This window comes from Poecilia reticulata, chromosome 14, assembly GCF_904066995.2.
Source record: "Poecilia reticulata chromosome 14, P_reticulata-male-v2, whole genome shotgun sequence".
Lineage (NCBI taxonomy): Eukaryota > Metazoa > Chordata > Actinopteri > Cyprinodontiformes > Poeciliidae > Poecilia > Poecilia reticulata.
This window is the reverse complement of record NC_088843.1, coordinates 18,889,922-18,905,762: the sequence shown is the minus strand read 5'-3', so window position 1 is coordinate 18,905,762 and position 15,841 is coordinate 18,889,922. Positions and strand designations below refer to the sequence as shown.

General features: G+C 41.1%; 1 protein-coding gene across 5 annotated transcripts in view; it reads right to left on the bottom strand.

Annotated features, from left to right (window-relative positions):
• Window positions 1-15,841, bottom strand: part of usp25 (ubiquitin specific peptidase 25) — a 36,034-nt gene that overhangs the window by 12,617 nt on the left and 7,576 nt on the right. For 2 of the 5 annotated variants that reach the window (XM_008428288.3, XM_008428289.3), the window contains exons 6-18: window positions 13,435-13,521; window positions 11,768-11,905; window positions 10,330-10,406; window positions 9,411-9,484; window positions 7,762-7,913; window positions 6,256-6,383; window positions 6,073-6,168; window positions 5,741-5,905; window positions 4,077-4,318; window positions 3,390-3,460; window positions 3,039-3,267; window positions 2,206-2,463; window positions 1,898-2,037 (exon numbers count right to left, since the gene is read on the bottom strand). In XM_008428288.3, coding sequence (XP_008426510.1) covers window positions 1,898-2,037; window positions 2,206-2,463; window positions 3,039-3,267; window positions 3,390-3,460; window positions 4,077-4,318; window positions 5,741-5,905; window positions 6,073-6,168; window positions 6,256-6,383; window positions 7,762-7,913; window positions 9,411-9,484; window positions 10,330-10,406; window positions 11,768-11,905; window positions 13,435-13,521 — 1,857 coding nt within the window. Of the gene's footprint in view, window positions 1-112; window positions 281-1,897; window positions 2,038-2,205; window positions 2,464-3,038; window positions 3,268-3,389; window positions 3,461-4,076; window positions 4,319-5,740; window positions 5,906-6,072; window positions 6,169-6,255; window positions 6,384-7,761; window positions 7,914-9,410; window positions 9,485-10,329; window positions 10,407-11,767; window positions 11,906-13,434; window positions 13,522-15,841 lie in introns of all 5 variants that reach the window. The other 3 variants (XM_008428287.3, XM_017308661.2, XM_017308662.2) reach the window with 3 other exon arrangements.

Genomic DNA, 15,841 nt, shown 5'->3' with positions numbered 1-15,841 from the left:
AGTACAGCTCAGAATCATACATAGCCACGTGAAGAAGAGGCACATTAAACAGCCTTTTAACGTCTGCGAGCAGGAAGAGACGGGAGAGAAGCCGAGATGGAGCTGCAGCTACCTCGTCATCATAACCCCCCTCCTCTGACTCAATGACAAAGGTGCCCACGTGAGGAATGGCCACCTCTACGGTGCGCTGGCAAGGGGCCTCGGCCTCTTTAACCTGGTCAGAGGGAGGGGCGGGGCTCATCTGGGCCTCAGGCTGAAGGGCGGAGGGAGGGGGGGCTGACTGGAGAGGAAGTGTAACAGGTGAACAGGAAGGACAGATGAAAGGACAAGATATGTTAGATGGAGGAGGGAAAAATAAAAAATTTTAAAAACTAGGTGAAATATAAGAATGCAGCTCTCATAATTTGAACACATCCTCAGTTGCAGCCCAATTAAAAACTGAAAACTCATATTTCCTCATCAATAATAATGTAAGATTTAAAACGGCTCATCAAACAGCCCTGAATTTTAGTGTCCAATATGGCTGCCGGGGATACGGAGTGTAGTGAAAGCTGCATATACACACTTTTTATTAGACGTTATAATGGTCTGGAATTTGTGACACCAGTGACCATTGTGCAGTTAAATATCTGTATATTATTTTTTTAGTGTTGAAGACAAACAGTGGAGAGAAACACATTGTTATCAGCTTGTGTTGCAAACAGCAGCTGGAACGAAAACAAAGAGAAAATCCACCGTTTTCCAACTAGAAACTCTGGAATGATGAGCAAAACTGGGGAAAACAAGGAAAATTCAAATATACCATGAGAGGAGCTGGATGTGCATTAATCATTAATTGCTGTTAATTAAGGTGGTTAAAAAAACGATTAAAAATTTCAGAAGTTAACTAAGGTTTTCTTTGAAAAATGATTGAAGTGAAATGCCTTTTAGCTTCAGAATGTTTTTATGTACAGAAATGAACATTAGACTTAACTACAGTGCTCTTCATATTCATCTACTGACAGCAAATAACATTCGCTGAAAGTTTAATGGTTAAAAAAATAAAAATAAAAATGACAAACTTTGCAATTTTCTATCACATCTATTTTGCTTTGGCTAAAAAAAAGGTGCTAATCGAGGGACATGAATTATTGCCTCAAATTGCAGCAGCCGTCTTCATTTCTATGCCAGCTATATTTTGCGGAGTCTTTAAAATAAAACTATCTTAGTACAAATCCCTTATTCTGCTTATAAACATTTGCAAAACAACAATAATTTTAATGTTTTACCATCTAATCCAGACCCAATTTAAAAGCCAGAAGTTCAGTGTAACAGCTCGAAATGAGAGGAAAATGTAACTTTGAAAACAAAGTAAAAACTAAAGATCTGAACACAATTATGATGTTATCTGCTTTGATTTATTGAACCATAGTTTGAGGTTTTGTCAGAAACATTTTTTCTCAGCATGGAACTAAAAGACTTGTTCAAACAGAAATCTATGGAAAAAGGAGTTTCCTTTTCTCTTCCCCCCCCCCCACCAAGCCAGGCACGGAAAATCAAAAGGAAAAAAAAATTCCACACATTTCAATGCTGTGCAGGAAACCTGCTGAGTATTTATTTAACCAATATGGTGAAACACTGGTTATTAAAACCCACACACTGTGTGTGTGTGTGTGTGTGTGTGTGTGTGTGTGTGTGTGTGTGTGTGTGTGTGTGTGTGTGTGTGTGTGTGTGTGTGGGTGGGTGGGTGGGTGGGTGCGTGCGTGCGTGCGTGTAAAAGTTTTTATTGATAGTGGATTTTCTCTTTGACACAGACGTTGCGTGTTAAATGAGGGACCTGAAATGGAACGTTTTGGTGAAACGCGACGTTTCCTAGAAGCTTTAGTCGCGACACCGCCGCCCTGCAGCCCATACGTACAGCGTTCAGCAGGACCTCAGGGCTCCGGTCCTCCTGCTCTGCGGCCGCTCTGCTTATGGCCCTCTCCGTGTCCTCCTGCAGGTGCTTGAAGTCGCCTGTGGGCGACGGCTGCTCCAGGTACTCCGGATCCTGCTGGGCTACTGCAGAATAGCAACAGATAAATGAGAGTGCAGTAGAGAATTGGCTTAGCAAAAAAAATAAATAACTGAAATAAGGAAGCGAACAGACTGCGTAAGGTAAAACTCTTTTAATAAATTCCTAATGAGCGTTAATTTCAAATCCGCTCTGATGAGTCTCATGGCGCCTACCAGTGTTATCTGGAGGGCTGGATTCAATGCTCATGGGTTGTGGGGAGGAAGTGGAGGTGGAGGTGCTGGACAGGGCTGCAGACGCAGCTGCTGCAGCCAGAGCCAGCTTCTCCTGCTGGGCCTTGCGGGCCTGCATGGCGTCCCACTCTTCGATCTCCTTGTCGAACTGCTCGTTGTCCTCCTTCACGTACTGCTTCAGGTCTGGAGGCAGCTTGTCCATGCCGCTCAGGATCTGGCCCGTCTCTTTATCAAACTCTTCTGCAAAACAGTGGGGTACTGATCATCATGTGGGAAAAAGGTGTGAAGCTTTATTAAATAGAGAAAGTCTCTATGCATGCTCGGTCTAAGGGACTGTCGTCAACAACAACGCTTGCAATTGTCGCTACGCGCCCATCCGGGGGAGGGGGGGTGTGAATGCTACAAGTTACTAAATGTGTTGCCATTGACCATATAAACACGCAAATTTGACATTTTGAAAATAAATTTGCTCAATGGAAACATGGATATTTTTTTAAAGAAACTCTAGTTTTTTTGGCAAGTTTCGCCACTGGGATGAGGTCGTATTTGAATTGGTTTATTTCCCAAAGCTGCAATGAAAATGACTTTTTTTTTTGGCATCACAGAAATCATGTAATCAACAACTGGATGTTGCTGGTGGCGCAACCCAGGAAGCAGAAGACAACAGGAAGTAGTTGGAGGATCATGTTTTTTAATGACTTATTACGTAAACAAGCGTCTGAAGTTCTGATGCCTTGGAGTTTTGGTTGTGTTTTTTTTTAATACAGGAACAATCTAGAAATGTTCGTCAAACATGACACCAGTGCTGATTGTACCTTCTATGAGGAACGGCTTCTTGTCGTTAATGTACATGAGGCAGTAGGCACTGGCGTTGCGGTAGCCTCCAAACGAGTCCCTGACCAGCTCCTCCCACGACGACTTGGTGACCGAGATGTCGTTGTACTTCATCCAGCAGCGCTGGTGAGGATCGTAAATGTAGGCCCAGTAGTGGCCGGCGTTAGCCTGGCCTTCATGGACCAGCACTGCATGAAGCCGGTATGGAACCTGAGAAGAAGAAGAAAAAAAAAAAGCCAAGGGCGTTAGAAATGCAGACGAGAAAACGGAGCGTCAAGCTGATAAGGTTTTTTTTTTCTTTTGTTTTGATTTAAAAAAAAAACTCTACTCACCTGCATCATAGATTTGTCTGAGTACATAAGCTCAATGGTTCTGTGGATTCTGGTTATACTGCCCTGTAGATCTGATGAGAAGAGCAGGACGTTAATATATTGCGATAATTTAATGGAACACGCAGCATAAAGTTTTGTTAGGAATATGGATGCACCGATCCACTTTTTTCAATTCCGATACAGATGTCCGAGGTTTAGCATCCACCGATACCGATCCGATACAGAAAAATGGTGCTGAATTGACCTGAAATGTTTCAAACACACATAAAAGCACTGCAATACATTTATTTGATAATTCTCCAACAGTACAGCACACTTGAATGCACCAGTCACAAGCTTGGTCAAACATGTAAAAACAGCACAATTTGTCAATGAAATTAATTGCATAAAAGCCAATTTAAAATAAACTAACAAAAACAAAAGGTCCACTACCTTGGTCAAATATGGAAAAAATAAACTGCAAAAAAAACCTTTTAAATGGTTCAGAAAATGCAACTGGGAATTCTAAATATGATGTAAAATAAATAATAAAGTGACGTCATAGAATTAGCCTGAACAGATCTACCCTTATTGTCACCAATATTCGAGCTAGAATTTATTATGGACATTGGTACCGACATAGATATTAATATTGGATCGGTGTGTCTCTAGTTAGGAAGCCGCGACGAAGACGTGACGGGAACGTACCGCGGGTGTCGTTCTCCACCTCGCTCCTCCAGCGGTGTAAGCAGCCCTCCAGCACCCTCAGCTCTTCTTCTGTGATGTGGCGCGGTGCGGGGTGCATGGGGAGGTCGGGCGGCAGTCGAGACTGGGTGAAGGGCTTGTGCACAGGAACTCTCTGCTGCTGGGCTGCAGGGGGCGCCGCGGCGGGAGCAGAAGCAGGGCCCGAACTCTCCTGGGGAGGGGCAGTGTCCGGCTCAGCTGTGCTGCTGGGACGGAAGGAAACAAACAACCAATAAGTCTGAGCTTTATGGAAGAGGAGCAAAATAAAAAAAAGTCATTAACTCAGAAGCGTCTATGACTTGATCCTTTTTCCACATCAAGTGTTTGGATGAGGAGTTGAAAAAATGAATATAAATCAATTCAAAACTGTTACATAATTTTAGTCCACACACCAAAATGCGCATTTGCTTTGAAGTAGTACCCACAGTTTTACTTTTAAAATTGTACTTCCTTCTGTTATTTCCGTCACTTGAGCTTAAGAACCTTTGGAAATTAATGGGCAATAAACTCTTTCCAGCTCTAAACGTGACTAATAGCATTTCTACTAAATCCTTTAGTTTCAAAATATTTGATTGAATAAACAATTATTATTATTATGTTCTCTAGCCTTCACTTTATATAAAATTCTTGTAGCTTTTTGTGCCACAAAGGTTTAGTGTTGATTTTATATGTGCTGCCCCATATTTCTCCAGAGATAGAACAACAAATAAATAATATAATGTTGTTGATAGTTTATTTAGAAGTTTAATACTTTGGCATAGGTTTTTTTAATGCATTTTGTACGAGACGCTTTAAACCTGAAATCAATAGAAAATCTGTGTATTGAAAAAGCAATACTGGCATGAGATCTTTCTCCAATCTGACTGAATATAAGAGACAAAAGGAAAAACTTTCAGCCTCCACAGGCGCAAAGACCCGCAGTAGTAAAAGTAGCAACAATTTTTAAGCCCTTTTGTGGTTTTGTGCGTGTGCAAAATTGTTGAAAACCCAAGTTATTTTCTTTACTGGTTATCAGATATGCAACTACCTCCATTCTGGTGGTTCTGTGAAGCCACAGAGCCGCGACACAGAATGAGCCAGAATGAAGTAACACACAGATTAGTATTTAGGGAGGTTGTGTTTACACAAGGCTTCTCCCACATCAACGTTAATACTAGCAGGTTTAGACTGTTTAAGAGCTGAATCCACAGAGTTTTCATGTGAACTTTCCAAATGGTGCCCAAACAAGCTGCCTGACTATAATTGTAGCTAAAAATGCATTTTAAAAGTGATTCTTCCTAAATGTTTTACAGTTTTTGAGCAAATTTTGTGGAAAAATCCCAATAAATCCCTGAGAGTTCAATAAGCAATCAGGATGTTTTTTGGAAACCACATCAATGACGTTCATTCTAAGAAAGCATTTGCTCCACCCTCATAGAAAACTCTGTTGGAAAGCAGTTGGAAATAGTGGTTGTTTAGTCATCTTCTTTTGGGTTTGCCTGCTTAAAATAAATTCCATACTTTAACTCTCCTTGAGTTATGAGAAGTAAAATCCATCCATCCAATATTCATTCAACCCATGAATATTTCCCAAAAGCCAAAACCCAGTGTGCTGAAAAGCGCCTCGGGTTTTTTTTAGCTGAACTTGCCTCGGTGGTGGTAACTGTTGCCCTGTCGTGCCACCAGGGGGGGCTGATGTGTCTATGTCCTCCACTGGGGAGGTGCACACTGGCTTACTGGAGGCGAACTCCATGGCATACTGGAGGACATCTGCCAGAGGAAACCTCTTGGGGCCTGAACCGTAACTCAGATATCTGAAAGGAAACCGAGGCGAGCCATGATGGAGGGAAACACAGGAGGAGAGGGGGAATAAAGGGAAGATGATGAAAGCTTCCAGTCAGAGAGAGAAACCTCCGCCCAGGGCTTTCTAGGGGAACTCTGCCGACCTTGCTAGGGGTCAACAGGTTTTAGTAGAGCGTACCTCTCCAGGCGCTGCTGCAGCACCGTCAGATGCTCCTTCAGCCTCCTGATCTCCTCCCTCTTGATTCTGGTTATTTCCCTGTTTCTGTCCATGTATCTGAAGCGCAGAGCAGGATTTATTTACAATTACACTTCATGTCAGCAAACGGTTTAATAATGGTAAATGTTAACATTTCACCATCACCTGTCCATGTAGAGCATGGAGGGAAACTCCAGCTTGTTGTGGATCTTCTCAGGTCGTCCCAACGCCTGATTGAACTCGAATCTCGACAGTTCAAAGGTCAGCACGGGAGGGAGCTCCGTGAACCAGTGCTGAAAGAAAATGTCACATTAAGGTGATTTCGCTTTGCTGCTGTATATTGAAGGATAGATAAAAGTTTAAAAAAATAAAAGACAACTTGCATATGTCTAAGTGTCTTTACTCTCTGGAAGGAACAGTGGGATTTTGTAAAGAGATGGTAATAAATACCAGAATTACTTTTTAAAAAATACACACATTTCCTCTTGTTACCGAGTGCAAACAGTCTTGGATTACTCTTTAAAGCAACACAACTGATTTTTATGCATTAAACATCGATATAAAAAATACAACAATGTTTCCTGCTAAAGTGAAGTCTGTCTTGTGATTGTTGCCCAGTTGCTGCATCGTTCTAAAGTGGAATAAGCCCTGATATGAAGGTGGAGGCTTTTAAGTTCACAATCTGTCTCACTGTTGGATATTTCAAATATGACAGGAAGTGGCTCTTAAGCTATTGCTGGACTCCATCAGCACAGTAAACCAAACATTTGTCAGGCTGCTGGTAATAACCCAGTTTGTAAAGCAGTGATGAAGCCCTGACCATAAACGGAGGGAATCGTGCATTTTCCAGTCACATCCTCTGGCAGATGTCCTCCAGTATGCCATGGAGTTCGCCTCCAGTAAGCCAGTGTGCACCTCCCCAGTGGAGGACATAGACACATCAGCCCCCCCTGGTGGCACGACAGGGCAACAGTTACCACCACCGAGGCAAGTTCAGCTAAAAAAAAACCCGAGGCGCTTTTCAGCACACTGGGTTTTGGGGGGGGGGTATCGCCTCCTACTGGTCCGGCATGGTAGTACAAGTATCACAATGCAGCTTCTCTCATGATTAGTTTTTTTTTTCTTGGTTATGTAAACAATTACAATTTCTACTGCAAGTCTTACACATGTTTTGTAATTGTATCTAAAGGTTGTATTAAAAACTGTCAGTTATTTAACGCTAAATCGTACAAGATGATACATTTTGCATTTGGTGGTTTACATTTCTATGCTGCTTTACAGGAAACCGTCTGATCCGATATGATGTCAAAGGAGTCGTCTCTACTACACCCCACCTCGGTCCCTCCACCCAGTTCCACAGGGCTGTACCCATCTGTACCTTGACCTGATAATTAGCTGCTCACAACTGCTCTGGGATAGTGAAGTGAAGACTGTGTCAAAGCAGAGGGCAAATCCAAAATAGAACAAGTGTCACAAAAAGAGCAAGGGCTTTGGAAAACAATCTGACAGATTCCTTCAGCTTTTCAGTTTCAGCAACTGAGCAAAGGAAATCATGAGAAGAAATACAACCAGCTGGTCTAGACTTAAACCAACACTTATAACTGCAGCATAATGGATTGTCCCTCAGCACAGTTATGAAAATAATAATGTCCACCTTGTTTCATCTCTTACCTCCTGACCAGATCTGGCAGAGTTCTCTGCTGAGTGCAGGGACTCGATCTCCCCCTCCACCATCGCTGCCTCCAGACATTCATGGAGGTCCTTGAAGCCGTTCACCTGCAGGGGGTACTGGCCAAACATCTCTGTGTTCTCAAACTTTTTCCCTGAGGGATTCCACACAGAGGAGACGGATTGTACGTCATCAGACTCTCTTAGTAAAACTAGTCCAAAACTCTAGCCTCTGACAAGGGACGATAAAAAAATATATATTTTTCCATCATAAGCAACTGACTTTTTATGCCTTTCAATGGCTGATCACTTTTTTTTTCTAATCTGGATACAAATTTTATTGATTCCAATAGAGTTTAACGTATACAGTTGAAACCAGAAGTTGACATAAACTGAATAGTCTTGATTTTAGCTCGGTTAGAAATACTGAAATTATTTTTGTTGTCTAAATGCCACAATGACGACAGAAAATGTCGGGTCCGTTTAATAATTTCTTAAAAATATGTTTATATACAGAAGGATTATGTCTTCTGGTTGCAACTGCATTACTAAATAAAAAATAAAAAAAAGAATAATGCAAAATAAAATTATTTGTTCCACTCAAACATGCTAGCATTTCTGGAATCATGCAGCGCTGGAGGAGAACGTGTTCCCTGCAGCTCCACAGCTGATTCTCTTCAAATCCTTGGCAGTTAATCTGCATTTTTTCCCCCTCTCCCTGCACTGCTTATGACTCAATAAGACATTCTGCGACTACGCCCCAATAACCTGGCAACTTCTTAAAGAGAATTTTGAACTTTTCTGAGTAAATCTCATCTCCTCCTTTTGCCCATGTTAACTTGAGGGATAGAAGCCACCTAATAATTATAAACACCTGGGTGTAGAGTTGGCCACACCCTCCCTCGTTACCTAAATGAATTTCACCAGATATGCTCCTTCATCCGGCTTGAATTTGGAAGACATTGCATAAAAACAACAAAGCAACTGCTCGTCATTAATGTAGCAAAAGCTATGCAGAAATCATTCAGGGACCTTGCTTATATTTCAAACAACAATAAAACTTTTTTTTTTTTTATCAAATTCTTAATATATGTTTCACCTGGTGTCTGATACTTAAGTTGTGATTCCACCGGTACTTCCAAAACTCCTGAAGGCCGGCGGTGAAGATGGAGCAGCTCTTATTGAGATAACTGGACTGGTATTGTGATGGATCGTTTCAGGATCAACTTAAAAAGTAACAATTATCACCGAGTGTCTGTATTGTCGTTTTATCAATACCGTGAAGCACGCGCCACATACTGATATCAGTCCAGCCAGAAAAAAAGAGGAGGGAGCGTGCTAGCAGACATACAGATGAGGCGCTGAAGGACATTTTGCGAGCAGCAGAGTCCACAGACCCGGCTTCTGGTGGCTCTGGGCCAGCGTGTCGTGCATAATAAACACAATGTCAATCAGCCATCAAGGTCTTCCGCGATCAATGTAACTGCTCTGCTGTTTTACATGGAGCTCATCTCATTAAGACAAGGGCACCTTTCATTACTGGGGGCAAGGACTCGCCTGCTTTGTGGATACCGACATCAGACCCCACACCAAAGCTCTATTTATGTCCGATTCTTTACTATTACTGTTTTAAATTAAAAACTCGCTCTCACCTTCTAACACACCCACGGCGAGGAAGCGGCCGTAGAAAAGCTCCACCATCGGATTCTTTGGCTTCTCTCCCACGCTGTAAAAGAAATACTTATTTCAGAAAACACAAGCCTCAGCGTGAAGCGTCTCCCTCATTTAATCGCCCAGCACCACATCTGCTTGTTTGAGGTGAAAATCGGGGCAGATTTCAAACATTCGGCGATAATTTAGTGGTAAAAAAACGAAAGCATACGTGTGCAGTGAATGGGACAGTTTGAATAGAAATATTAGATCTTCAAAACCTGAATTGCTGGGGTGGGATTGTTCACTAGGGGTGCACAGGTTGCAGTTTTCAGGCTGATTTTGGCCTGAAAACTGCAGGCCAAAAATTATAGACTTTTGTCTAAGTCTATAATTATACGACAAATTCAACAAGTTGCCAACAGCGGGGTGACTGTTTTTAACCCTGGCAGACATAACTTGGGTGGTTTTAGTCCTTTGGCAAAGGTAAGATCAGATTCACATCCAGGTTTTGGCCGATCTCGCAAAATTAAGAAAACTGTGGTGGATTTACTGGCGCACCTCTGCTGTTTACTGTTCAAATTTAAATATCAAGCACCGCATTGTGAAGTAGCTCCGTTAGTGAAAAGCAACTGAATCTTCTCACGATAGCAAAAAGGAATCTAACACTAGAGTTCGACTAATTGCTTATTACACTGAGGTGCGTGTTTGGAGTCAGAAGAAAACCGCAGCATAAAACGAGGCAGTTGTGGGTTTGTCACTTTATGTATCCTCAAACTTTAATGTATTTTATGTCACAAGTAAGTTTGCAGAGGTCCATCGTATAAAATCCTAATAAAATAAAATGAATGTTGTGGTTATAACGTGACAACACGTGAAAGGGTTCAGGAAGTATCCGTCACCACGGCAAGGACAGGTTACCTGTCTTCCTCAGCCTTCATCTGGAAGGCGTCCTCCAGCCAGTCGAGCAGCTTGTGGGTGAACTCGCTCACATCCTGCTGTTAAACACACATACACACACACACACGCGCGCACACACAGGTAAACATTTTCAGTATTACCCTTATAACCATCAAACCAGTGCAATCCCTGTGCTTTACACAACGTCCATCAGCTTTCGAAATAAGACGACTCGTCTTTGACAAGGAGTTCACAGACTGGCGAACCTCACAGATAACCTGCATTCCCTGAGGCCTGCCCCTCTCTCTCTCTCTCTCTCTCTCTCTCTCCAAGTCGTCAGTATCAACTGGTAATTCGGGTCAGTGCCTATCAGACGCGGCTAAAACTCAGGGGAGAGAGGAGACTGATGAGCAGAGGCCAGAAGTCGACCTCACTTTGCTTCTGCAAAAGTGCTGGCTAAGAACAAACGGCCAAGAGAGGAGCAAAACGAACAGTTATGCGCATTTAACGTGTTTGTCAAATTCAATGATGAAGAGTCCTGTGAGGAGGAAGAGTTCACAGGGGATGAAGATTAATAGTATGTAGATTAAAGAGGTTAAGTGTACTTGCTCCAATGAGAAGCACGAAGCAGACATGAAGCTTGTAGCTGCCGCTAACATCGTTTGAAGGAAGTTGTTCCTTCCCACTGTCACCACACGTCAATAAGAGGAGGGAAGGATTTCTGGAAAGTTAATGACTCCTTGAAACTGGGCTTATGGAAGACGAATAACTTCTTTTAACAATTGAAATAATAAACTGGGCCTAATTGCATTTTAAAAACAGGGTCAAACTGGAACATATGTAAGTGAATTTGAAGCTATCCACAAGCTGGACTGATATGATAACATATTTATGTTTATTATTTAGATCCTTTTGTGTTATAATGTGACTTAAGATGAAAAAAAGAAAAAGAAAATTATGGACAAACCTGATAGAAAAACAGTGTTTCTTCAGTCAGAGCTGAAGATCACCACGTACGATAACTCTTTGATGAATTTTCGATTAATATGAGTTACAACATAATTTAATTTCCTTTTGGGATCAATAAAGTAGTTTTGCATTTGATGAAAATTGGCTCCAAATAAATAAACCGAAATCAATTGGTGGGTTTTATTTAGGGGTATCAGAACCAAATGGGGTAAAATTGTTTTTGTAATGTGGATAAGTGTGGAAACCTTCAAGGCCGTGCGAAAACTTTTCTTACAAGAAAATCAAAAAGCAACACAAACACTGCAAGAAGATGCCTACGCTGGTTGCCATGGTAATTCTAAATATCTGATCAGAAACCAGGCTCTAGTCAAGTTTGCTTAAAACCTGTTGCTCCTCAGAAGACACAAGCTGCATCAACGCGCTGATCTCTGACTTGGCAGCTGGACAACACGTTGCTATGGTGAGCAGGTCATTGCAGAAAGAGGCTTACCTGCTGTGACTCACTGGATTTGAAGGCGTCTTTGAGGATCTCCACTGCCCGGGACGGATCCACGTATTTCCTTTTGGAGCCCACCATGAGCGAGAACAGGTTCCTCAGTTCTTGCATAAAGGGCAGATTTCTGTGCTCCTAAGTTGTTGCAACACAAGTAGGAGAAAAAAGAAATAAAAATCAATCAATCGATTAACATCTTAATCTATCAAACTAAAGGTATGACAGGATTCACTGAAAATTGAAATCGAAAATAAATAAATCAGTGCTTTTCAATCACATCTTGTGATTGAAAAGCGCGTAAGAATAGAAAACTAAGGAGAGAAATGGTACTTCTTGCGAGATGAAACCGTTGATTTCAGAGTCTGTGTCGAACTCCTGGATCAGTGCTAGTAGTAGCAGAAGTGGTGAGCGTTTTCTGGGGATATTTTTGGGTCCATTTGTGGTTTTGGAAGCAGTTTCATATTTCTCACACTGCATATGACTTTCTACAGTCTTATCCCTCGTAGTGCCGAGTTTTTTCCCCACAGAATTCATGCAGCATCTTAGGGGTTTGCAACAGAAGAGAGCCAGTGGCGATAAATTTGCACTAACTCATGATAGATGCAAAAAAGGTAGTAAGTTTATATTAGCAGCTAGTTAGCGGTAGCCTCAACTGCCTCAAGTCGCACAACGCAATGAAGATGCCTGCATGTGACTCAAACTTTTGCCTGGCAGAAAAGTCCCACAAGAAGAAAAAAAAAACATAACATGCAAGATTAAATTTAAGCCCTGCCATTAACATATTTAAGTCCAAATTACATTTTCTAAGCAAATTTAAGGCCTTAATTTTAGATCTGGATAGCAGTTTTTTTTTAAGATGAATCAGAACAGACAAGAGAATGAGACACTGCCATGGCGACATGAATGCAGAGTACAAAATAATACGGGTTTAAAGTTTTCACATCACACGTTTGCTTTAATCAGCTAGAATCCAATAAATATGCAAGTGACTATAAAAACAGCATTCCTCTGGGAGATATATTAAATTTACAGGAAATTAAGTCGACTAAAATGCCGGACAAAAAGTCGAGAAAAACTCGATTAAAGGTGACTAAAAGGCAGCTAAAACTGAATTGAAATTTAGTCACAAGACTAAAATTACATTTCAAACAAAGCAGACCATCCGAGAAAACAAACTGTGGTCGGTTTAAAGCGGACCAAACAGCCTGACTTTCCTCCACTGGAGGGAGTGAGGAACAGGGGGAGGCCGGCGTTGCTGATGTAAGTCCAACACACCAACAACCTCCAGCAATCTCACACGCAAGCAAAGCGCCAGTGATTAGAATGAAGGGTGTCGAGATGAAGAAGGGTCAGCCCCAAATTACGTTTCCGTAGCAGAGGATTAGATCAGATCAGCAGCAGGCCGACCCTATAGGACCGCTCTCTGGAGCCGAGTGTGTGGTTAAAGTAATTTACTCTAATCCGAAAGCTGTTCCATCATGGATACAGGATGTGAAACGTTCAGCCGACATGACCCAAGCGGTGTCCCCAGAACCCAACACAGCAGCTTCTGAATTGTGGAACTCCATCCGTCTCCACAGGAACTGCTAGCTCCAGTTAAGAGCAGCTGTGCTAACAAAGCTTAGAAGATGTTACTTCAGCTTCACTTCCACGTTTCAACTCACCTTCTGGTTGCGAGGCAGATCAAGGACTCTGGCGGGTGGCGAGTAGTTGAGAACCAGCCTCTGGAACTCCAGCAAGTTGAACAGAGACTGGAGAGCAAGAAGAAATGAAGCTGTGTTAGAAACGTTCCACGTGAAACATCAGCAGCTGTAGAATTGAGGATGCAATGCCATTGGCTGAGAAAAAAAACAAACTAAAGAGCTTTAACACAAAAACAGGTAGAAAAAATACCTTCTACAAAGTGTCTTTATTCCAGATATGTTTATAAGTCTTGGTTTTATTCCAAATTGAGTGTAATGCCTCTAGCGACTGAAATTTTCTTGTCCAAACCACATCATCCAGGTCTCCAAACCTACCCTGTTTATCGTCAAGCCTGAATTACCACAGGGACATTTGATAATCATCTTTCAACCTTTTAATATTTCGTAATACTTATCTGTTAACATTCATTTTTCCATCCAAAAATCTACTGATTCATACTTTGAAAATTTTTCAAATCCGATGTTTATCTCCTTAGAAACACAAGTAGGCGTTTCTGCTCTAAGACAAAAATCAGAAAAAAAAACTGTTGGTGTTGAATTTCTGAATGAATCAATGTTTTTCAGTTTTTGTAATGTCTAAGCCAACACTTGTTTCTTCTGTCTTCATATTGTTCACTCCATTATATACTGCACTAATTATGCTTTGGAAAGTTTTCTTCTCACTCTGAGCTGAGAACATTTTAATAATATTGGGAAACTGTTTCCTAAATACACATTTAAAACTTTCGTTCTGAATTTTAGTCGAGATGTTCAAATTTAAGGAACAAATTGCACCATAATGAACAAAATAAAGGAGTTGAAAGCAAATAAAGGAAAATGTTAAACCTCTGAAAGAACAAAAGAGGAAGCGCTTTTATTTTACCCAAAACTATCCTTGTGATGTTGCAGCTAGCTTATCAGCGAGAGAACAAATAGCTTATATATGAAGAGACTTTCATGTGGTAGTTATTCTGAAGCTACAGCTAGCGTGAACACATCGTTATGAGCCATTAACGTCCCATAATCCCTCAATATCACTAGCTATTAATCAAGCTAATCCTTTTGCAGTAAAACGTGCAGCAGCAGAAGTCTGTGGCTGCGTTAAAGAGTCGATTCTCAGACCAGGACTACAAGTCTAAAGTCTTGTGGATTTGCTTGGGTTTTTGCCACTTTTGCTATGGTGACTTATGAGAAAACACAACTTCTTCTATAGCATTACTGCAGTTATACAAGAAGCCCCACTGCCAAGCATTTGTACGCTTAATTTATTCACACGTCATCTTTCTATAAAGACTCATCCGACAGCGCTCCAAAACAACAATACACTAAACAGTGCGGCTAAAATATTGATATGTAATTAGATGGAAAGCAGAAGCCGCTTAAAAACATTTAAATTGATTTTCTCTCTGCTGCGTCAGATGTTGTGCCGTAGCTAATTATTGTAGGTTGAACCGTGGTGGAAGAAAGCTGGAAAAATGCTTGCTACCGATTTATTTTAGGACGTTCAATAGTGGGGCTGATAAGCTGATCAGAAGTCAAATAAGTGAGCTGCAGGAGTTCATGTCTGTCCCTTTACGTGTCAGTGACTCATGAAGCAAAAAATAAATAAAAAATTAGATTCAAGACTCAAGTTTTATATACCTTTGAGAAAATAAGCCAAAAAGTGTAGATCTCTTGAGATTAAGGTTGTCCCTTTGGGGTTGCCATTGTGTATTAAATTGACTGGTTGTCTTGGTAACATTAAGCAGAGTCCACATGACTTCAACAGTAATACCTCGGCTCTAACAGATATATTAGACAATAATAGATTTAACTTCTACTGCCTGCGACCACACTTTGATTATTTTATAGCACATGTGCCAAACTCAAGGCACGTGGGCCAATTGCGGCACGCCATAACCATTTATCTGGCCCTCAAGACTCTATAGAGTGATGCATAAAAAGAACTTCAAAATGCACTTAAAAATTGTTATATCAGTCAAATCAAATCAGTTTTTATTTGTATTGTGCCAAATTACATCAAAGTGAAAGGATGCTAAAGATTTCATTTAAAAAAAACTGTTGTAATGTTTTAACAGTTTGTTCATTGGTAGTTTTATCAATACATTTTGCCACAACCTACTCTTTGAGGAAACGCATGATCTTGACGTGGCATGAAATGAAAACGAGTTTGACACCCCTGTTTTAGACAGATCTTACTATTAGTAAGATAACTAGAGTTGAATGAGTTATTTTAACCACAGAAAGCAGAAAAGAGTTAGATACTTCAAACACTGACACATGAAAGTACTGATCAAATCTAATCTGATAAATTAGTGAAATTACAGTGGTATGTCGTTGTGTTGTCTTTGGAAGGTTGGGACTTTTTCTCTACCAGGAAAAAAAAAAA